Source organism: Notolepis coatsorum (assembly GCF_963971535.1).
Source record: "Notolepis coatsorum genome assembly, chromosome: 2".
Lineage (NCBI taxonomy): Eukaryota > Metazoa > Chordata > Actinopteri > Aulopiformes > Paralepididae > Notolepis > Notolepis coatsorum.
The window spans coordinates 74,715,599-74,739,449 of NC_140166.1; the positions used below are offsets into that span (position 1 = coordinate 74,715,599).

Here is a 23,851-nt window from a genome sequence, read left to right on the forward strand (position 1 = left end):
TCCTGGGCAGTGACCTGATGGAAACTGGGGGTCACAGATGTACTCCTCCTCCCCAGATCCACATCCAGTTCCCTGGTCTTCATCACATTTAGCTGGAGGTGGTTCCTTTCACACCATGTGATGAAGTCCACCACCAGTGCCCGGTATTCCTCCTCATCACCGTCCTTTATAAATCCCACTATCGCAGAGTCATCAGAAAACTTCTGAAGGTGGCAGGACTCTGACCGATAGTGGAAGTCATTGGTGTAGACGGTGAAGAGGAAGGGGGAGAGGACTGTCCCCTGCGGGGCCCTGGTGTTGCTGACCAGTCTGTCCGACACACAGCCTTGTAGTCGCACATACTGTAGTCTGCCCGTCAGGTAGTCAACAACCCAGGACACCAGGGGGGCCTCTACCTGTCCTGCATCGCCTCCAACTTCTCACCCAGCAGCCCAGGCCGTATGGTATCAAAAGCACTGGAGAAGTCAAAGAACATGACTCTCACAGTGCTCGCCGGCTTGTCTAGGTGAGTGTAGGACTTTGTACCTGTAGCACTTTGAGATGCCAAATATAAAGTGCAATGCAAATTAAATGTATTATTATTATTATTATTATTATTATTATTATTATTATTATTATTATTATTATTATTATTATTATTATTATTATTATTATTATTATTATAAAGTGTAAGTCAACTTAGTCAAGTACTGTTTTTAAGTAGTTGTACTTGTTGAGTATTTCCATTTCAAAGGGAATAGCCAATCTCTGTAATTACTATGGCTGGCCGCCCCTCATAGTCGAATAATCAGTCGTTTTAGTTTTAGTCAACCAATATTTTGTTTGTCGATGAATCCGATTTTTTATGCCTTTTTCCATGCTGAATGAGTTATTTCCTCAAAAACAACAAGCACATATCAGGTAATCACTACACTGGAAGAGGACCTTCCCCATTATTGCATGTGGAATACTCTTTCTCTGGCGGCGTGGTGGCACAGTGGTTAGCACTGCTGCCTCACAGCACGAAGGTCCTGGGTTCAAACCCGTGTGGAGTTTGCATGTTCTCCCTGTGCCCTCTGGGTACTCCGGTTTCCTCCCACAACATAAAGACATGCATCTTAGGCAGGGACTACAGATGGAAACTAGCTAATTAGCTCAAATCTGGCACATTTACATTGATGTGGAAACTGAAGATGTTCACTGTGCAATGTGCACTGTCCCTGGGTAAGAAAATAAATAAACAAACTTAAACTTTCTAATTTCTTTAGTCAAGGACAGTTGCATTGAAAGGTTTCGCATACACAGGTTTATGAAACGCTTACATGTACTTACTACTTAGGCAGCCGGCAGTCCAGCCAACTCCACTGTTTTGTTTTGCACAGATCAGTCAGTGAATCATTTTCAGAATCTTTATTTTCAGATATTCACATTACTATGTTTACAAACCTCAAATACTTTCTTCTCCTCCCTTAACATACAGTGAGTCAGGGGCGGCTGGGTGGCGCAGCGGACACCTACAGGTCGGTCAGGGCGCCTGCACAGCAAAGACAGGAAAATGGCGGGGGCAGTGTGAGCCTCCTACACGTTACTCCTCGCTAATGAGAGTCCACGCTGGCAGGTGAAAAGATGTGACTGGCTGCCTCCACATGTATCGGAGGGGACATGTGATGGGCTTCTATCGTCCCTACGACCGGCCAGTGGGGGGCACATGCGAGCAACGATCAGGACAGGGGAGGGAGAATTGGCACGAGAGGAAATTGGGATGGGAGAAAAATCACAGAAAAAAGGGGGAGAAAAAGTAGATTAAAAACAATCCATTCATACCCTCTTACTTTAGAGAAAACAAGTAAAAATTACTGCTTTATCTCCCCACTACCCCTTGTAACAATGTACAGTTAAGATCAGGATACAAATGTGGATGTGGTGTGTACTGTAGGCTATAGTGTGAGCTCCCTTCTCCCAGAGACAAGTACTGAATGGAGGCTAGAGTGACCTCCCTTCTCCCAGAGACAGGTACTGTACTGTAGGCTATAGAGTGAGCTCCCTTCTCCCAGAGACGGGTACTGTACTGTAGGCTATAGTGTGAGCTACCTTCTCCCAGAGACAAGTACTGAATGGAGGCTAGAGTGACCTCCCTTCTCCCAGAGACGGGTACTGTACTGTAGGCTATAGAGTGAGCTCCCTTCTCCCAGAGACGGGTACTGTACTGTAGGCTATAGAGTGAGCTCCCTTCTCCCAGAGACAGGTACTGTACTGTAGGCTATAGTGTGAGCTACCTTCTCCCAGAGACAAGTACTGAATGGAGGCTAGAGTGACCTCCCTTCTCCGAGAGACAAGTACTGTACTGTAGGCTATAGAGTGAGCTCCCTTTTCCCAGAGATGAGTACTGTACTGTAGGCTATAGAGTGAGCTCCCTTCTCCCAGAGACAAGTACTGTACTGTAGGCTATAGAGTGAGCTCCCTTCTCCCAGAGACGGGTACTGTACTGTAGGCTATAGAGTGAGCTACCTTCTCCCAGAGACAGGTACTGTACTGTAGGCTATAGAGTGAGCTACCTTCTCCCAGAGACAAGTACTGTACTATAGGCTATAGAGTGAGCTACCTTCTCCCAGAGACGGGTACTGTACTATATGTAGCACCCTGAAAATATGGCTATTATTCAGAAGTGCTGACTTGCCTTTTATCTCCCCTTGGTGCACCAAGACATAGTAACTAGTTTCCATTGATATTCCCTCGAACAATGATGCAGGTTTCTCCTTCTCCTACCGGCTGGAATATGGATTATAAACAGTAACACTGGATCATATTCTTCCACCCAGTGCTTCTTCTGTGGGGCTAGTTGGCGGTACCAGCAGGGGGCAGCGGTGGCAGGCGGAGCGTACGAGAGAGACGGGGAAGGAAGCAAGTCAACTGAGACGGAAGTGGGAGGAACCAGCCTCTTCGACATTGGACTTGGATGTGATCGGTCGTGTCTGGACAGAGCCTCGTAGTGGACCACACGGGTGAACGTATTGAACTTGAGTATATTACAGGTTATCCTAGAAAAGTAAACGTAGTAGCGTGTTGCATGTTTCCCCAATGAATAACCCTAGTGATACAACGAGTTATCCTAGAAGAAATGCGGTATAGCCAAGTGTGGCTTATGTTAACGATATTCCCTCTAGGGAGGTGCCCCGCCAGCGTGGCTTGAAGAGGACCGGTGTTTAGAGACACCCTGCGTCATTATATATTGCGGCTAGCAGGAGGGCTGTTTGGGACCCAAAGAGTAGCTTCAGTAAAGGTAGGGCTAGAGTATTGCGGCGCGTCTACCCAGCACCGGCCTTCAACAACCAGTCTTCGCCGGCGTTCAACGTCTGCTCTGCCCCGGCTGTCTTCAGCCCAGCACGGGAGTTCTTCCCGTCCAGCAGAGGTCGCCATCACCCAGCACACGCTCTCAGCCCGCTACTGCTTCCTCTGCTCCAGCCCCGCTTGCTAGCGCCCGTGACGAGAGCGTTCGACGCCATCTTGCTACCCGGACAGTGGTGGCGTGGCGAGGACGCCATCTTGGTTGAGTACATTAGAGCGTCAGTGCTCCGGATCTTATTGCACAGTACACAGTGTGATGCGGCCTACGGGTGAAGCTAACGTTGCTAACTACAGTTCATAAGGGTACCCCATAAACATTATATGCCGGCATTAGTATAGGACTCTTGTTTTGGTAAAGTGGGCCCACCTTTTTGATTTCCTTTGAGTGTGATAACGTGTTGGTTCTTTAATAATAATTTCCCATCTAATTAACCCTTTCCCTGTGGGGAGGTTACAGACCTGTGATCTCATAAGTAAAGCCTTCGAGAGGTATTATTCCTACCATATAATTAAAGCCTGAGAGAGGTATTATCCATGGTACTAACCCAGACGTGGGTGATGAGTCAAGCACATTGAAGTATATTATCCCTGGTACTGACCCAGAGGTGGGTGTATAATATAAGTGTCTATAAGGTATTGAGTTACAAACTGAGTAATAGTAGGACTTCATTCTATTTGACCATTCCTATTAAATCTTTGTAACTGAACAGTACAAATTAATATAAAGCATTAGATGGGGTTCTGTGTGCGTGTCCATTCCTGTGCCCAGTAGTAATCATTTTGGTGTGGGTAACGTTCATGCAATTAACCCCTTCCTATTCAACCTTTCCCTTCTTACTGTAAGGTTTCTAGTGTCACTGAGGGAGGGTACTGCTTGCGGGGGGAACCAAGTTATTTATTTACCATTCAGTCACTGGGTGTGGGAGGGTTAAAGGAGTAATTGGGGGAAGTGAGAGCGAGTTGGGGAGTACTGCTGACCGCCCTGGAAGGGAGAGGAAGACCAGAGTACCAGACCAGGTTGGTAAATCCCGGGCCCCATCCACCCTCACTGCCAGCCTCCAGTTGATGCTCCAGACCCAAAGACGGAGGTGCAGTCAGACAGAGATCTACTGTGTCTTGCTACCCAGTGGCTGTGCACACCCGTTCCCACGAAGCAGGGATAATCCACCCTGCTACATATAGGCTATAGAGTGAGCTACCTTCTCCCAGAGACAAGTACTGTACTGGAGGCTATATAGTGAGCTACCTTCTCCCAGAGACAAGTACTGTACTATAGGCTATAGAGTGAGCTACCTTCTCCCAGAGACGGGTACTGTACTGGAGGCTATAGAGTGAGCTACCTTCTCCCAGAGACAAGTACTGTACTGGAGGCTATAGAGTGAGCTACCTTTTCCCAGAGACAAGTACTGTACTATAGGCTATAGAGTGAGCTACCTTCTCCCAGAGACGGGTACTGTACTGGAGGATAGTGAGCTACCTTCTCCCAGAGACAAGTACTGTACAACTGCCTCTTTGAACTGCTGCGGTCAGGCAAGCGATACCGGAGTCTCAAGGCGAGCACAGAAAGACTCAGAAGAAGCTTCTATCCCCAGGCCATCAGGCTGCTAAACGAACAATGAATGAACACTACACAACAACAACCACCAAACGCACATAGCACACACATCCACACGCACACACTCACTTTAAACAAACACACTGTAGCACCCACTCCACACACTTTATAGCACACACCCACTTTAAACAAACACACTGTAGCACCCACTCCCCACACTTTATATTTATTGATGAAGGATTGCACTACAACTCGTACACCTTACTGTAAATTGTACCTAAATTGTACCTCATCCCATTTCTGCTTTGCACTAGATAGTACTGTACATTAGTACACTGCATAGTATTGTATATTATATGGTAACTCAGAACATTGTACATATGTCTATACCGAACACTGTGACCTCATTTTCTTCTTCTAAATTACATGCTATACTATGTTATTTGATACTATCTTGTCTAGCACAGTCTCTGGAGCAGTAAGAAGAACAGTAAGAAGCATTTTGTATGAAAGTATTCTGTACTTCTGTATGACAACTATTAAAGAAACTTGAAACTTGTACTATAGGCTATAGAGTGAGCTACCTTCTCCCAGAGACAAGTACTGTACTGGAGGCTATAGAGTGAGCTACCTTCTCCCAGAGACGGGTACTGTACTGGAGGCTATAGAGTGAGCTACCTTCTCCCAGAGACGGGTACTGTACTGTAGGCTATTGATTGATTAAAATTGATTGATTGAAAAGTTTATTAACAGATTGCAGAATGGGTACAGTACAGTACAGCTCAATACATACAATTGTTAAGGGGATGCAGACCAGAGAAAGACTTTCGTCTTGTTTACATCAGGGTCCCCCATTTTCAATTCATCATAACATATATGACATACAGATAGACAGTACTGCTACATCTATACATTTATGACATATCAGATTTGCAAATACAGTACTGTTTGTGATACAAAAGTGTCCAGAAAAGGAGTGTATATACATTTGGCGTAGAAACTGTACATTGGAGGAGGTTGGATGGGTGGGGTGGGGTTGGGTGAGGGCTGTACATTGGAGGTGGGGGGGGGGGTTGGTTAGGGGACACACACACATTTTACACTGTACATTGGAATACTGACAAAGCCTTACTTGGTCATTTACTGTACAACTAGGTTAGGACATTTGTAGGGGCCAGTTTCGAATTGCAGTCTCACGTAGGTGTTTTTTGAGAGTGTTTTTGAAAGTGGGTAGTGATTCACATTCCTTTACAGCTTTAGGTAGGGCGTTCCACATTGATGTGGCATAATTGCGAAACGTGTTTAGTCCCTTGTTTGAGCCGAATCTGGGTTTTACATGATTTGTGGAGCTCCCTCTGGTGTTGTGATCGTGGTATTCACTGACCTTTGGGAAGTATTTTGACATGTACATGGGTACCTTGGTCGCGTAGTGTATCTTGTAGACCAGGCCCATTGCAAGTTGCTGTACTCTGTCGTCTACTCTAAGCCATCCTAGGTTGTCAAAGTGGGCAGGGGTGAGGTGGGTTCTAGGAGTCAGGTCAAGTAGTAGTCTGACTAGCTTGTTTTGAGATGTTTGTAATTTGTTTTTTAGTGCCTTTGAGGTGCTTTGGTACCATGAGGTGCAAGCATAGTCGTAGTACCCTTGAATGAGTGCTCCTGCTAGAGTCTTCAGGGTATTCTTGTTTACCAGAGAGGAGATCCGGTACAAGAATCGCGTTCGTTGGTTGACTTTTTTTATTACATTGGATGCCATTTTGTCACAGGAAAGATTAGCCTCTAGGATGGAACCCAGGTAGGTAATTTCATCTTTCCTTGTGATAATATTGTCACCCACTGTAACCGAGAAGCCGTCGGTCTTGCTGAGTTTGTTATTTGAACCGAAGAGAATGGACTCTGTTTTGCCCATGTGTAATGATAGTTTGTTGTCGGCGAGCCATATGCAGATTTTGCCTAGTTCCGAGCTGAGGGCTTTTTCAACCTGTAACTTGTTCTTGTCAGAGACCAGCAGGGCTGAGTCGTCCGCAAACAGGAACAAGTTGCAGTCACAAGCTGACGACATGTCATTTGCATAAATTAGGAATAGTAGCGGTCCTAGTATGCTTCCTTGTGGAACACCACAGCTCACTGTGAGGGGGGGGGGATAGGGTACCGTTTACTTCCACCATCTGTTCCCTCCCCTCCAGGTAGGATTGTATCCAGCTCACTGATAAACTATCAAAACCAATTGCTTTTAGCTTGTCAATCAGGCTATAGAGTGAGCTACCTTCTCCCAGAGACAAGTACTGTACTGGAGGCTATAGAGTGAGCTACCTTCTCCCAGAGACGGGTACTGTACTGGAGGCTATAGAGTCACCTCCCTTCTCCCAGAGACAAGTACTGTACTGTAGGCTATATAGAGTGAGCTCCCTTTGCCAAATAATCAAGAATACAGTTTTTATATGGAAATGTATGGTTTGTTTCATGCAATACAAGGTAACAATTTTATATAAAATGGAGGAGAGGACTTTTCTGATTGAGATTTAAAGGCGGCCACCAGAGGGCAACATGTCACCCATAGGTTCGTCTACTTATATATATATATATTAGTAGATAGTCTACTTTATGCTCATGATTTAACAGTGTGCCCGTCCATCATTTGCAAACATTTCCATTAATTATCTTCATGTTGAGAATACCCATAACCGTAGCACTTTCCCAATTGTAGGATCTGCTAACTACTAAGTGAAGTTGGTGCTTTTGCAGTCATCGGTAGGTTTTGGATGGAGGGCTTTTGGGAATGTGGACAATGAATGACCAGAATGGAGTACAGCTGGCCAATGAGCTTGTTGTAATGGGCTGTTATGTACAGTAATGGGCTGTTATGCACACCAGTTGTTAATGCAGTCAAATCCAAACCCGCCAATTCTGACCTGACTGAAAGTGTAGAATCATTTAGTAACCCACATTCATCATCATTCATCAACATATACTGTAAGTAGGGTGCAATGTGACTGATGCCCCTTATAGTCAATCTGTAAAGAACCCAGGACGCCTATCGCAAAGGGTAGGGGGTTCCCCGGCGTTCCTGGCCAAATTCCCAAGCAGGTCTCTGACATCAATGTCAGACACATGCCTTCTCTATTTGAATGACCACATCAAACAAGAGGTGGACGCAGGCAAATACTGCGGCATGGTCATGCTGGACCTACAAAAGGCCTTTGACACGGTCAATCACTCCATTCTGATTGACAAGCTAAAAGCAATTGGTTTTGATAGTCTATCAGTGAGCTGGATGCAATCCTACCTTGAAGGGAGGGAACAGATGGTGGAGGTAAACGGTACCCTATCCCCCCCCCCTCACAGTGAGCTGTGGTGTTCCACAAGGAAGCATACTAGGACCGCTACTGTTCCTAATTTATGCAAATGACATGTCGTCAGCTTGTGACTGCAACTTGTTCCTGTTTACGGACGACTCAGCCCTGCTGGTCTCTGACAAGAACAAGTTACAGGTTGAAAAAACCCTCAGCTCGGAACTAGGCAGAATCTGCATATGGCTCGCTGATAACAAACTATCATTACACATGGGCAAAACAGAGTCCATTCTCTTCGGTTCAAATAACAAACTCAGCAAGACCGACGGCTTCTCAGTTACAGTGGGTGACAATATTGTCACAAGGAAAGATGAAATTACCTACCTGGGTTCCATCCTAGAGGCTAATCTCTCCTGTGACAAAATGGCATCCAATGTAATAAAAAAAGTCAACCAACGAACTCGATTCTTGTACCGGATCTCCTCTCTGGTAAACAAGAACACCCTGAAGACTCTGGCAGGAGCACTCATTCAGGGGTACTACGACTATGCTTGCACCTCATGGTACCAAAGCACCTCAAAGGCGCTAAAAACAAAATTACAAACATCTCAAAACAAACTGGTCAGACTACTGCTTGACCTTACTCCTAGAACCCACCTCACCCCTGCCCACTTTGACAACCTAGGATGGCTTAGAGTAGACGACAGAGTACAACAACTTGCAATGGGCCTGGTCTACAAGATACACTACACGACCAAGGTACCCATGTACATGTCAAAATACTTCCCAAAGGTCAGTGAATACCACGATCACAACACCAGAGGGAGCTCCACAAATCATGTTAAACCCAGATTCGGCTCAAATAAGGGACAAAACACGTTTCGCAATTATGCCACATCAATGTGGAACGCCCTACCCAAAGCTGTAAAGGAATGTGGATCACTACCCACTTTCAAAACCTCTCTCAAGGGACACCTACGGGAGACTGCAATTCAACACTGGCCCCTGTAAATATCCTAACCCAACCCCCTCCAATGTACAGTAATTTACCTAGTATGGTTTTGTCAATAGTTCAATGTACAATTTTGTTTGTTTGTACAGTGTCTCCTCCCCCCCCCCCCTCAATGTACAGTATTACTTGTTTATACAGTGTGCCCCCCGGCCCCCCCCCCGGCCCCCCCCCACCTCCAATGTAAATTACCCAGTATGGTTGTCAATATCCCAATGTACCCAACCCCCCCCACACAACCTCCTCCAATGTACAGTTTCTACGTCAAATGTATATACTCCCTTTTCTTGACTCCTTCTGTATCACAAACAGTACTGTATTTGCAAATCTGGTATGTCATAAATGTATAGATGTAGCAGTACTGACTATCTGTATGTCATGTATGTCATATATGTCCTGATGAATTGAAAATGGGGGACCCTGATGTAAACAAGACGAAAGTCTTTCTCTGGTCTGCATCCCCTTAACAATTGTGTGTATTGAGCTGTACTGTATTGTACCCATTCTACAATCTGTTAATAAAGTTTTCAATCAATCAATCAATCAATCAAGGCCACCTAATCATCCCTTCCCCTTAATTGGCTGATATCAATCCCTGTCTCCAGAGCCGTTCGTGCATGGTGCCAGTGTATGGCAGCCATTGAGGCTTGGGTGCTGCTACACAGTGGTGGTGAAGGAGGCAATTTCCACCCTACATTGTAAAGCGCTTTGCATTCATTCATTTATTTTGCATTTATTTTAAATTTGTTGGACCTTATGGTGTGTTCTTGTTTTGTTCTTGATTTATTGATATGTTTCTTCTTGACTTGTTTAAAGAAGACGTGTCCGGCCCATGGGGACATTAACGTGTGTTGTCGGGCCTTACAAATAAATTTGATTTGATATAAATGTAATGAATTATTATTATTATTATTATTATTATTATTATTATTATTATTATTATTATTATTATTATTATAATCTGTGTCTAAATGTCAGGTTAAGAATCTAGAGATATTTCACAAACGAGATAATGCAACCATTTACCCTTGGGACTGAATCCATAATGTTTATTTAAATAAAAACGTGTCCTGTAAACCAATTCAATATGTTGTTTGTCATCCTAAAATATACATAATATCCCCTATTTACCATAAGGACCCAGCCAGGATGTTAAGGCACAATTCCCTCGCCTTACCTTTCCGTTATCGAACCGCAAACAACAACAACAACAACCTCCTCCTTGCCCAGACCTTGAAGTCGTCTCAAGTGGAACGAGTAGACACCATCATCATGGTGAATCGGAACTGACAGAAGCACCGTGGGAAAAGACGCGTTCATCTTTTTTCATACTAAAATGGGTTTAAAATGAAAATACCACCGTGTACATGCCACGCAAACGGTGGGTGGGCCTGTCAATCACAGCTTTAACCCACCAACATTCTCCCACTTCCGTACCGCCTCATCCCACTAATCAGATCACCCTGTGGTCTCAGGCCCTGCTCTGGGCTCCCTGTGGGCATAGGCCCTGCTCTGGGCTCTGTTAGATGTCTTGATGACACCGTTCATTCCTTCAGTTTCACCATCTAGGAGGGAATACGCAGCTAATTACTGAATAGGCTACTTTCCAATGGCAACCCCACAAAATTGATCCCTGAGACATTCAGAAATGCCTTTATTCTGCAACTATGACAACAGTGACAAGATGTGAGCTACAGTATGCTATCTTGATCAAAGAAGTATTTACAGCATGATTTACAAAATTATCTTCATAAAGGCCTAGTGTGAGATGTTTTTCTCATCAATTAAATTTAATTTAAACCCGTCTCAAAATACAAAACGCATCATGATCGTTGCAAAATACTTTTCTGTGATTGCTTTGGCCTAGTGTAATGAAAGCAATACCTATCATATAAATGTGCAACTAGGACTCTAGTTGCTGCAGACTTGTTATGTTACCAATATATCTGTCTACTTGCAATTGTGTGGCATTTTTGCAATCCTCAGTTAATTTTAGACTTGGGTCAAAATGCATACAATCCCTTCTGTAAAACATTTACATTTGCTTTGGAGGACCACTTGGAATCAACATTTACCAAGTACATGCAAATGGACCTTGTAGAAGTGGAGCAATCTTCCATTTACTTAGGTATGTATTCTTAGGCGAATTTTCTGGAGAGCCTTTGTGGAGCGAGGTAAATAAATCCAGTTTATTCTGCTCTATACCACATAGGCCTGCTGATCCAGCAGATTAACATCTTTCATGTGTCTTTTCCTTGTTGTTTACATGGGAGAGGATGCATTATTCAGCAGATCATGAAAGAGCTGGCAGGGCACATACAATAAATCATTTGTTTCCTATGGTTGCATAGCAACAATGAGCTGGCTTGAATAAAACCCCACTTCTGCCTGTGAGGCCCAAATTAAATTGACATTAGCAACTTCAGAGGCCAGAATGTGGGACCTATAAACACATTTACTATCCAATAGCATTGTGAGGCTGAACAACGGGACTATGTAAATGTTCTAAAAAAATAAGAAATAAACATTTACAGCCTTTTTTTAAATAGCTAAAAGCTAAAAGTGATGTTGTAATTTTGCAACCGAGGGCCTCACAGGGAGCCATAGCCTTAGCTTCTCATGGTATACATGTTTACACGTGGACTGGGTAATCCAGAAGACCTATTTAGAGGCCGTATGATCCATCACAGCAGTTTATCACTGTCCCAGCTCTATTGCACACAGCCCCATGAAGCAACCCAGGCTGTGACACAGTTCAAATCACAAACATCCATCACTGGTCTGGTGTGTTAAACAAATGGTCAGAAGAACTCAGTTTGGGTTCAATGTTCTGGTTGGTTCCCACAAGACAAGAATACTAACATGTTCTCATGAGCCTGGTGAGGACAATCAACAATCAACTCAATGTCTCAAATAAAGAAGGGATGCAAAATAATCCTGTTGGCTGGTGGAGTCGTTGGCAGTCAAATGGAAAACCTGTGACAGATGAGCATGTTGCAGAACCGTTTTTTTTTCAATATTGTGGCACAAATCAGCATATGGTTTGATTGGTTTCTCTGCCGTTTCCATTTTGTCACAGATCAGCATGTTTCAGAACTGATTAGAATTGTCGTTTCTTGAAGTAGGTTGAGGCATGATGTGGCAAAATGCAACAAACAAAAAAACATTGAGAGATATTCAATGATGTCTTTTCATACTTCCAACAGGGTTAGATGGCTAGTGGTCTGTGCAGACACCCATAGAGCGGAACTGACTGTCTCTCAGGACCTGAAAAGACTGTCTGTCTGACTGTATGTCTTATTTTCTGTCTGCTGTACTTAGAGAGTTCCGTATTCCTGCCCGTGAATCTGTCTCCATCCATCTCTTTCAAATTGTCTTTAGTCATCTTTTGTCATATAGTACCCTATGTATGGCTGTCTGTTTGACCTACTGATTCATCATCATGTCCCGCTGTATATCAGCGTATATCTCAGTCAGTCTGTCAGTCTAGTTGTACTAATAGTATCTGTTTAAGCTCTGTGTGACGGTGGTGATGTCAGGCTGTCCGTTCATCCAGATCTCCCGTAGAATCCTCTCTCTCTCCTCCAAACGCTGGGCCCGCTCCAGCTCTATGCACAGAGAGACACACACACACACACACACACACACACACACACACACACACACACACACACACACACACACACACACACACACACACACACACACACACACACACACACACACACACACACACACACACACACACACACACACACACACACACACACACACACACACACACACACACAGAACAGAATTAAAGCACACGTAAGTGCTACACAAACACAAACACACACAGAGTCCCATCACATCATCATCAAATGGAACACACCAGGGAGAGGTCTATTCTAGACTATTCTCGGACTGCTCTGTTGTAGTATGTTAGAGCGACGGACTGCTCTGTTGTATGTTAGAGCGATGCTCTGTTGTATGTTAGAACTTTGTAAAGAAACTCAAAGTGTTAAGACATTTGAAATTTATTGGAAGGATAAACCCCTTGAGATATGCTATCTCGTTTTCGAGGGGGTCCTTATGTTAGAGCGATGCTCTGTTGTATGTTAGAACTTTGTAAAGAAACTCAAAGTACTAAGAGCGATACACTGCTCTGTTCTTATATTTTTTGTATTGAACAATCTTATCACACTTTTCTACTGTCCATTCTATTTTATTATTTTATCCTATTTTAAACTGCACTTTTTAATCTAATCTACTCTATTTTATTATTTGTATTACTGAAGAACTGCCTTACCTTGCTCGCTTATGCCTGTATTTTTTACTGTTGTGAAGCACTTTGAACTGCAACCTCTGTATGAAAAGTGCTATACAAATAAAGTTATTATTAAAGTTATTATTATATTCAACTGTTGTGTGAATTACCCCCAAGGGGATCAATAAAGGCACATCTACTGTATGTGCGCCTGTCCCTCGACAGAGAGCTTCTGCGTAGGTGTTTCAACAAAGTGCTAACTTGACTTTTACCGTCATCTTAAAACATAAAACAAAACATTTGATGTACTGTGGAAAAACAATACAGTGCATCTAGCAGGATTTCAAGGCAGAATGCAATATGCAGTATACAGTATGTGTGCTATTAGGTTACCCTGACATAATCGTTCACACAGAAGCACACAGGCAAGGTAGCCTTTGTTCGTAATATAACGAATAGCAATAGCAACTCCCAGTGAGTAATAAAGTAATACTATTACTTTGAGTAAATGAGTAACAAGGAATAAATCACTTTTCTTTTGAGTAAAAAGCCCATCACTGTTCAGCAATCTGCTGGTCAATGTCATTGTGAGGGCTGCAGGTGTTTGGGTCACTAGCAAATAATAGGGACTCTTTTAAGTTTGTATAACGAATAACGACTAAACTGCTTAAGCGGACATTAAGGAGAAGGGGGGGAAATAAACAACAAAAAACAACCTTTACAGGTGGAAGCCTCAAAGTGAGTATTTAAGAATATAAATCAAGTCCAAAAAACAGGACAACAGAGGGATTGTAGAAAAAACGAAATAAGCCACAAAGGCACCTGCTAACAAAGTTTATAAAAACGTACAATAACAGTAAACCTCCACTAAGGGAGTGTATGTGCGGTAGTGGACAAATGACAGTTCCAAAAAAAAAGAAAAAAACATCATAAAAAGAAACACTACAATAAAAGGCTCAGCTTCTATAAAACAAAGTGTAAAATAAAGCGAGTAGCCTAAAAGAAGAATGGCTACAAAGAAAGGCTAAATGCTGGATAGGGCAGAGATCAGCGCTACACTTTAATAACAAGCCTGTCCGGAAGGATAGCCAACACGAAAGGAATGAGAAAGCGGCTAACCCTGCGAGACTCAAACTTAAATAGACTCAGCTACCATCGGCACAGCTGCACTGAATCAGGTGCAATCAAGCCCACACACCTGCCCTACCATGAGGCAATTAACCACAGAGACCAGTGATTGACAGCTGTCCCTCACAGGAAGACGAAATAGACAGCTGTCCCTCACAGGAAGACGAAATAGACAGCTGTCCCTCACAGAAAGACGAAATAAAGTAAAAACCACGTCATTGTAATGTTGAGGCATCTGCTTCATTGATGCCAGCTACGTACAATTTAAAAGAGAGATGGAATTCTACAGTTAAAACTCCTTCGCCTGCATCAAAGAGCGTTTGTTGTTTTTGATAAAGTACTTCCACAGGTGATATTCTGTATAGACTATCAGAGTGACAGAGACTTGAAACAGATAGCCTTGCCATTTAGCCTTTATCCTATTTTCATACTAGCGCTCGTTTCCCTATGCGTTCTCTTTTGTTGTTGTTGTTCTTAGCTCTATTCAATTTACATCTTTCAAAAATGTTCTTATGTACCCCAGTTGCTATTGCATGTACATATTTGTGTTTTATTACACGTATATGCACTACATACCAACTATTTCGCCTGTTTTATTCTCCACCCATCGATCATCCATAGCAACACTACTATCACCGACATCCAATAAGGGGGATCCCCCCTTGAATGGCCCTTCTAAGGTTTATCTCCTCCACATTGCCTGTGGTGGTTTTTTCCTATTGCTAGGTTTTTTTGTGAGTTTTTCCTTTCCTTCGCTGGGGTATGTCTGAGAATGTTGCATTTATTTATTTGACATTTATTTTGGATTTCATGGTGGGTTTTTTGTTCTTGATTTATTGTGATGTTTCTTATTGACTTGTTTAAAGAACACTTGTCCGGCCCGTGGGGACATTAACTGTGATTGCGGCTTTACAAATAAATTAGATTTTATTTTATTTAGATAACAGACTCGTCTAGTCACCTCATTTGCCCCGGCCAGTCTTCCTGTTGTTGCCTGTATTTCTGCTTGTGTAACCGTGCAGCAAAGATACAAGAAAACTTTCCTGTTAGTGTGGGTATTCCCAAACCAAATAAATAATGCATCTACGTGTATGCACAAAACCGCTTAGATAGCTTGTTCTCCTAGTAACAAAGATATTGAAAAGAAAAAGAACAAGGGGCCTGGTGTTTGTCATAAAAAATGTACGGGCCTTGAAGGCTTATATATCCCTTACATACTGCGTCACATGCAAAAGCAACAAGCTGGCAGCATCCTTGTTACCTAGAGAGTAGAGACAGCGCCTAAACTTAACCCTTCTAACCTTAAGCAACTCCGAAACAATGCCTAACCTTAACCAACTCCGAAACAATGCTTAAAGTTATGCCTAAACTTAACACTTTGACTGCCATGAAACGTGTTTTGACGTCATTGCTGGCCATGCTCAAGTTGCCGGGGGACGCTGTACAGCGTCCTTATATCAATATTTCAAAAATCTGCGATCGGATTCATATGTCCCCTCCGCTGGCCTGAGATCCACCAGCAGGACCCACTGAGCTCTCTGGCGGTTCAGGAGCGCCATCTGGTGGCCGATCGGCGCAATCGCTTTAACAGGAAGTGGCATAGAGGTTGTGCTACGTCCGTAGTACTTCTGGGTGCTCGCTATAGGTCCCGCGACTCTGGCTCGTCACGCTACACAGTGATCGATTGCCAATAACTCGATAAACAACATGATTTGGACGTATATACCATTATACAAGCTGGAGATGGACCGGGTAAATTTACATCCCATAATGATAAGATTTCAACTCTACGATGATCGCCCAACGGCGCGCGGAGACTGGGGTGAGTTTCAGCGTGTAACGTTACCGTCTTCGATACTAACTGCTATTATCAACATTTGACCCACATTAGATGATTGGTATAACGCTGCCCACGGAATTATAAACGGCCCCTCGCCCATCCGGTCAACATCAGATGACGTGTAGTAACTTCTAGAAGTACGTCTAGTTGTAATTTTTTATATCGCGCTGATTGCCATAAAACTGTATTGCATCATCAATATAATGCATTTGGGGCTATAGATCACGTTCTGGAGAAAGCTGCAGAAAGAAATGAAAACATACTTATACATTAGACCATACTTTACTATGAATATGTGAATGAAAAAGTTTAACGTTGCTACACAATTAACAATACATATAGGACTTTGAATGGGCCCTAATAATGGCAATGTAGCAATAGAATTTAAAAAGTTATAGCCCTGCAAAGAAGGGGACTTTCTCCATAGACAAATAGCGCTGGCAATCTATGGTATATCATGAATTTAACCTTAGGCAACCAAAGTGGCGAAAGAATGCGAATGCACGTTAAAAAAAAAAAAAAAAAAAAAAATGAAGGGAATCGAACTAGCCAGCAACGAGCCGTAGGATCCACAGCCATGCAGCGTTGCCAATTGAGCTATTTCTGGATACTGAATAAGGGGCGGTTACTGGCATATAATGCTGCCGCGACGGAGCTCCGCGGGGGCGTGGCTAGACGCAAGTTGGGCGTGGTTAGACACAAGTTGGTTGCCTTTAATATTTAGGCGTCCCCTCCGGTACTCGAGGAAGCAGCAGTCACATCTTTTCACCTGCACAGCGCAATCTCTCAGCGTCGGGGGTCTGCGTTTGGAGGGCACGCCGCCCCCGTCGCTTCCTGATTCTGCTTCGCAGGCGCACCAACCGACCTGTAGGAGTCGCTGTCCACAACGTCCGAGCCCCACCCATCAGCTTCCCACCCCCTAATACTGCCAATTGTATTAGTATGAACGACCAGCCAAGCTGATAGCAATGCGGAGAGCTGGGCTCGAACCCAGCGTCTCCTGCATTGGTGGTGAGCGCCTTGCCCACTGCACCACCTAGCCGCCCCTGTCAGTAGTATTTATAACTGTCTGAATATCTTTGTGCTTGTGTGTGTGTGTGCGCGCACTACCCTCAGCCGATGTGAACATTCTGGTGTGCAGCAGAGTTCTCTCAAAGTGTCTCCGTCGCCGCGTCGATAGGTCTGACGTCGTCTCATCCCAATCCTCCGATTCGCTCTCCCCACTAGGCCCCTCCCCTACGGTGGCCACAACAGCTGTGTCATCTGGATTCTGGTCGCCACTGTGGTGGGGACAGTGGCGGTTGCCATGGTGATGTCTCTTGCCATGACGATGGCGAGGGTGATGCTTTTTCCCGTAGTGGCAGTCGGCCCGACAGTGTATTTGGAAGACGATGGCACAAAGTGTGACGAAGAGGCCGACACACACTCCTCCTAGAAACACCAACCCTGTCCTCTCCGGCTGGTCTGTGAGAGAGAGAGAGAGAGAGAGAGAGAGAGAGAGAGAGAGAGAGAGAGAGAGAGAGAGAGAGAGAGAGAGAGAGATAGAGAGAGAGAGAGAGAATCACAATAAGATAGTGATGATAAAGTATGATTTCATGTTTCCAAAAGTGCAGTTTTCATAATGATGTCATTAACACATTCGGCGCCGACCACGAGTATAGTCGAGTTAACTCGCCATCGCTTGAGCGCCAATCACGAGTATAGTCGGGTTTTAATCGTTATTTCTTTTATTAGCGATATCCATTCATTTTCATCAATCCAACCTGATGTTATTGTTGGGAATGGGTCTGAGCTCGCAAAAGGGCAAATACCGCCGCCAATCGTCTCCCGGATGGTATTGCACATCATTAGATTGGATTGGCTGGGGATGTGCATAAAAAAAATAACTCCGGTCAAGGTTTTCCTTCTCGGGCATGCAGTATGTTATAACAGATGGACAGGGGACACTCAGAGCAGCGTGGATTATGTGTTTTGGATATATAACGTTGGATCAATAAACGTGATCAATATTTGGAATGGCGATCAGGAATTGGATTAATCTTTTTGCAGAACATCTGATGTGAGGTAAGGACTCTATGTTACCAGTCTTGGGTTAATCAGATGTTTTTTTCATAGTGATCACAATGTGTGTGTGTGTGTGCGTGCCATTGGCGCTGAGCAAGGCACGGGTAAGCGATTTTTGAGCCCGCTTCTGTATCGTGCATAAGGACACATATACTATCGATAATCTAGCGTTTATTTGAAAACGATTCATAAATCAGCCGAAAAATTACAACGTGTTTTGTGTATTCCACTAAAGGGCTATTATCGCGTCTTTCTCTGGAATTACTAGAAATCACCAAAACTATACTCGTATTCAAAACGGTATAAAACAGAAATGTACTGATGAAAAAACAATCCGTTTCGTACATGTTGAGTGCAAGCAAGTCATTGATAAGCGACGGGTGTATTAGACCCATAGCCATATTTTAAGATATAGTTTAAGCACTCGCAAATATCCCGTCCTCCCATTGATTAACCCTTTTCCCGCCAATAACGTCGTACGACGGGTTTCAAGTTCATGCGAATTCTGCCAATAACGGCGTACAACGTGATTCTGATCATAATTTCATATTTTCGCCATGGTATTCATATTCCACTCACGGAGCCTTGTCAGATGCTGATGGACTCAGCACAACTCTGCAACGCTTCAATACTGCCACCTGGTGGCTGATCAGCGAGTTGCCAAACCGGAAATGCCCGTTGCAGCTCGGTCCGTCCCCTAATTCCGTCCGGCCACTCGTTTTACCGTCCCGGGACTCAATACACACACCGTGGATATGGATCTTTGCCATAACTCAATAATCTACATTATTCGGGCGTGTATTAGTAATATACAAACCGGATGGATCGCCTAGATCCCCACCACATAACTGGGATCTGTTTGCTCCACTCTCATCGCCCAACAGTACGAGGAGACTGACGTGAGTTTCAGCGCTTTTGTTTATCATTTTCGATACAAACTGCTCTGATCAATATATCACCCATACTACATGAAGCATCTAACGACTATCACGGAATTATAAACGACCCCCCCCCCCTCCGTTCACCCGCGTATGATCAGTCATAACCCTTAGGACCATGTACAGTTGACATTTTTAATATAGCGTCGATCGGTATCAAACTGCATTTGATGATCTAATATATGCATTTGTGCCTATATCTCACGTTCTGGGAAATACTGCAGAAAACGATAAAAACATATTTATACTCTAGACGGTATTGTGTGTGAATGAAAAAGTAAAACGTTCATACATCCTGAACGATAGGTAATCGATGTTGAATGGGCCATAGTAATGTCAATTTAGCAATACAATTTAAAAAGTTATAGCCCTGCAAAGAAGGTGAACATCTCCATAGACTTACAGTACTGGCAGAGAATGATATAAGATGATCAAAGTGGTGGCAGGGAATGGGTTAAAGCGCTGGCGTACTAGGCCTAATTTCCCGGAAGGGGCTCGGCGGTCAATGTGTTAATGTTAATATTAATATGCAACCCGTTTCATCCCACTGATATTAAGAATCTGCTCCGTGAGGGATACTGGTGATCATGACTTTATCGTTCAGTCCACTGAAGGTTGTTCATGTGCATTCAAATGATCCATCATCTCGTGACATTGATTCTGTAAAACCTGTAAAACGAAGGTATGAGAGGATGCCCACCTGGCAGCAGCACATATATGTCCCACTGAGACCCCGTTAAACAGGGCCCAGGAAGTAGCCACACCTCTGGTGGAATGGATGGACCCCAACTGGGGAGGCAACATCCTTACTGCTGTATGCCAGGGAAATCGCCTCCACAATCCAATGGGAAAGGCATGTTATAAACCAAATAATATATATAAACATGGTTGCGGTAAGGTGGAAATAACCTTACCACAACCATGCGAAAACTGCATACAGAAGGATAGACAGACAGACAAAGCGTGGAGCTCACTCACTCGCTTCACGCAAGGCAAGGCCAGCAAAAGCACCGTCTTGTAAGAAAGGAACTTCACATGAAGCATCCGACACTAGGATCAAGTCCCAAGAGGGAACGGGAGGTCTAGACATAGGCCGGCAATGCCGGACCCCTTTCATAAAATTGCACACCAGAGGACGAGACCCAGGCAAGACACACGACATGGGGGCCAGGTATACTTTCAAAGTCGAACAGTTCCTACTGGAAAGTGAAAATGTCTACAATTTGAAAACATAAAAGGGGGCACCCCTTTAACCTCTACACCAATTCTCAATGACAAGAGGTCTCTGCAAACAAGAAGACACTTTCGCTCCCTGTCCAGAAGAGGCACTATTTACAGAAACCAAGGTTTCCCAGGCCACTTTGAGCCCACTAGAACCATAGAAACACCCCCTGTCCTCACCCTCTCCAACGTGGGGAGTAGCAGGCTGATGGGGGCATACCATAGCAGCATATTCAATGAATATGAGAGTGATAATGTAGAGCCAGGTGACATTTTTGTTACCTTGATGTGTTTCCGTTATCATTTGATTGTGTGTTTCGTGGGTCTGTGTGACGCACTATGTTTTAATTTTGTCATGTCATGTAGTTGTTTTTTGGACCCCAGGAAGACTAGCTGGCGTCTTTGCGTTAGCTAATGGGGATCCTTGTCAATAAACAATAAACAATAGCAGAGGGGGCTGTAGTATTAGGTCATATTTGTATAGGAACCTTTGTGCGGTAGGAACCTTGATGTGTGACGGGGGGGGAGTTAAATAAAGGATGCACGGACTCGAAAGCTATCGCCTGTGTCATATCGTCTCTTCATTATAACAAACCTAAGATCTCATGATTATAACTCAACATGGTGTCAGATGTGGGATTGAACATTAGATATAGCGTTAACTAAGTAGTATAGACTTTAGAGTAGACTGCTACAGTAACGTTAGTACAGTTTGAGTTTGAGTTTGAGTTTAGAGACGGCAGCGCAAGCCCAACGGCGCGAAAGCGAAACTATGAGTCAGTTTCAAGTTCCCCCGCCAGAGAAATTCACTTTCAAGGCAGAAGACTGGACAAAATGGATAAAAAGATTCTATCGATTTCGGATTGCGTCGGGATTAGAAACCCAAGCAGAAGAAAACCAGGTGAATGCTTTAATCTACACTATGGGAGAAGAAGCTGAGGATATTCTGACTTCCCTGCATCTGAGCGACGAAGAACAGGCTCAGTATGAGACGGTCAAAGACAGTTTGGATACTCACTTCATAGCACGCAGAAATGTCATTTTCGAGAGGGCCAAGTTTAACCAGCGGCAGCAGGAGCCGGGGGAGTCAACAGATAATTTTATTACTGCACTGCATTGCCTGGCCGAACATTGTGGATATGGGACACTGCATGATGAAATGGTGAGAGACAGACTTGTGGTTGGGCTGAGGGATTCAAGACTTTCAGAACAGTTGCAAATGGACCCTGACCTAACACTTGTAAAAGCTGTGACCAAGGCTAGACAGAGTGAGCAGGTAAAGAAACAACAAGAAGCTCTCAAGAGAAACTTTAAAGAGGACTTTACAAATACACAGCTTGATAGTATGCAGGCCCAGCAGCGGGGCAGAGCTAAATATACACAAGCCAGGCCACAGTCATTCCAGTCGGGTAAGAGAATAGCACAGAAAATGAATTTTAAGCAGACACAGTGTATATGGTGTGGCGACATGGAAGGCCACAGCCGACAGAAATGCCCGGCTAGGGAATCACTGTGTAACCACTGTAAAAAGCAGGGTCACTATGCCAGAGTGTGCAGAGCTAGAAGGAGCACTGAGGGGCACATAGCCACGTTGACAGATGACAGGGATGACTATGAGGGGGATGACTACGATGGGGATGAAGAGGCTTCATTCCTTGGCTCACTGACTGTCGATTCAGATGAAGGTCCATGGATGACGGAAGTAAAAATGGACCACTGCAACATTGTGTGGAAGATAGACACAGGTGCGGATGTAACAGCAGTGCCAGAGACCATGTGTAGTCAGGATCAGCTCAGTAAAATGGGGAGATCAACAAAGCCTTTAAAGGGGCCAGGAGGAAGGCCACTGAATGTAAAGGGGAAATTCACAGCCACACTCAAGAAAGGTGAGAGGATCACAAAACAGGATGTTTACGTTGTGGAGGAACTGGCCGTACCATTGCTAGGCCGGTCAGCTGCCATAGCACTGCACTTGGTGGCAAGGCTGGATGCCATCAGCCTAGCTTTAGTCTCAAAAGAAGATGTGAAACAGGAATTCCCAAAGCTCTTCAATGGTCTGGGGAAAATGCAGGGAGAATACAATATTGTATTAAGGCCAGGGGCTAAGCCCTTTTCTGTCTCCACTCCTAGGCGGATATCCCTCCCCCTCCTACCAAAAGTAAAGGAAGAACTAAAAAACATGGAGCAACAGGGAGTAATTTCAAAGGTGGAACAGCCGACGGACTGGTGTGCACCAATGGTGGTGGTTCCCAAGCAGGCTACGGGAAAGGTGAGAATATGCACAGACCTCACTGAACTGAACAAATCTGTCAAGAGGGAGAGGCATCCACTTCCCTCAGTCGAACACACACTGGGACAGCTCGCCGGAGCCAGAGTGTTCTCTAAGCTGGATGCAAACTCAGGCTTCTGGCAGATTCCACTGTCAAAGGAGTCATCGCTATTAACCACCTTCATGACACCATTTGGACGGTATCGGTATAACCGCATGTGCTTTGGAATATCGTCTGCACCAGAGCACTTTCAGAAGCGCATGACACAGATCCTAGAGGGTCTGGAAGGCGTTGTGTGTCAGATGGATGATGTGCTCATCTGGGGAGCCACACAACAACAGCATGATGAGAGGTTACGCACAGCACTGACACGACTCCAGGAGGCAGGGGTCACGCTCAATGCTGGAAAATGTGAGTTCTCCAAGAGCAAAATCAAGTACCTGGGACAGGTCATCGAGGGGTCAGGGGTGAGCGCAGACCCAGACAAAGTGTACGCAGTGAGAGCCATGAAAGAACCGAGGAACGTCAGAGAAGTGAGAGGATTTCTGGGGATGGTAAATCATCTTGGAAAGTTTCTGCCTCACCTGGCGGAGAAGACCCTTCCACTCAGAGATCTGCTAAAGAGGTCAAACATGTGGGCATGGGGGCCCCCACAACAGGAGGCCTTCGTTAATATAAAAAAACAACTGACTACACCCCCTGGATTGACACTGTACGACCCAAACGCAGAAACCTTGGTCTCCGCTGATGCCTCGTCATATGGGCTGGGTGCAGTCCTTCTCCAGAGGCAAGCTGAACAAGCATGGAAACCGGTGGCGTATGCCTCGCGAGCCCTCACCGACACCGAACAGAGATACGCTCAAATAGAAAAGGAGGCACTGGCCTCCACATGGGCCTGTGAGAAGTTTGCTGAATTCCTCATTGGGAAAGACTTCCACATTGAGACAGACCACAAACCTCTGG

At 44.5% G+C, this 23,851-nt stretch overlaps 1 protein-coding gene across 3 annotated transcripts in view; it reads right to left on the reverse strand.

The window, feature by feature from the left end:
- Nucleotides 1-10,862: 10,862 nt before the first annotated feature.
- LOC311222983 (protein eva-1 homolog A-like) overlaps nucleotides 10,863-23,851 on the reverse strand; it is a 40,714-nt gene continuing 27,725 nt past the window's right edge. For all 3 annotated transcript variants that reach the window (XM_084307658.1, XM_084307657.1, XM_084307656.1), the window contains exons 4-5: nucleotides 17,506-17,859; nucleotides 10,863-12,786 (exon numbers count right to left, since the gene is read on the reverse strand). In XM_084307658.1, coding sequence (XP_084163784.1) covers nucleotides 12,674-12,786; nucleotides 17,506-17,859 — 467 coding nt within the window. In that variant the 3' untranslated portion in view covers nucleotides 10,863-12,673. The remainder of the gene's footprint in view (nucleotides 12,787-17,505; nucleotides 17,860-23,851) is intronic.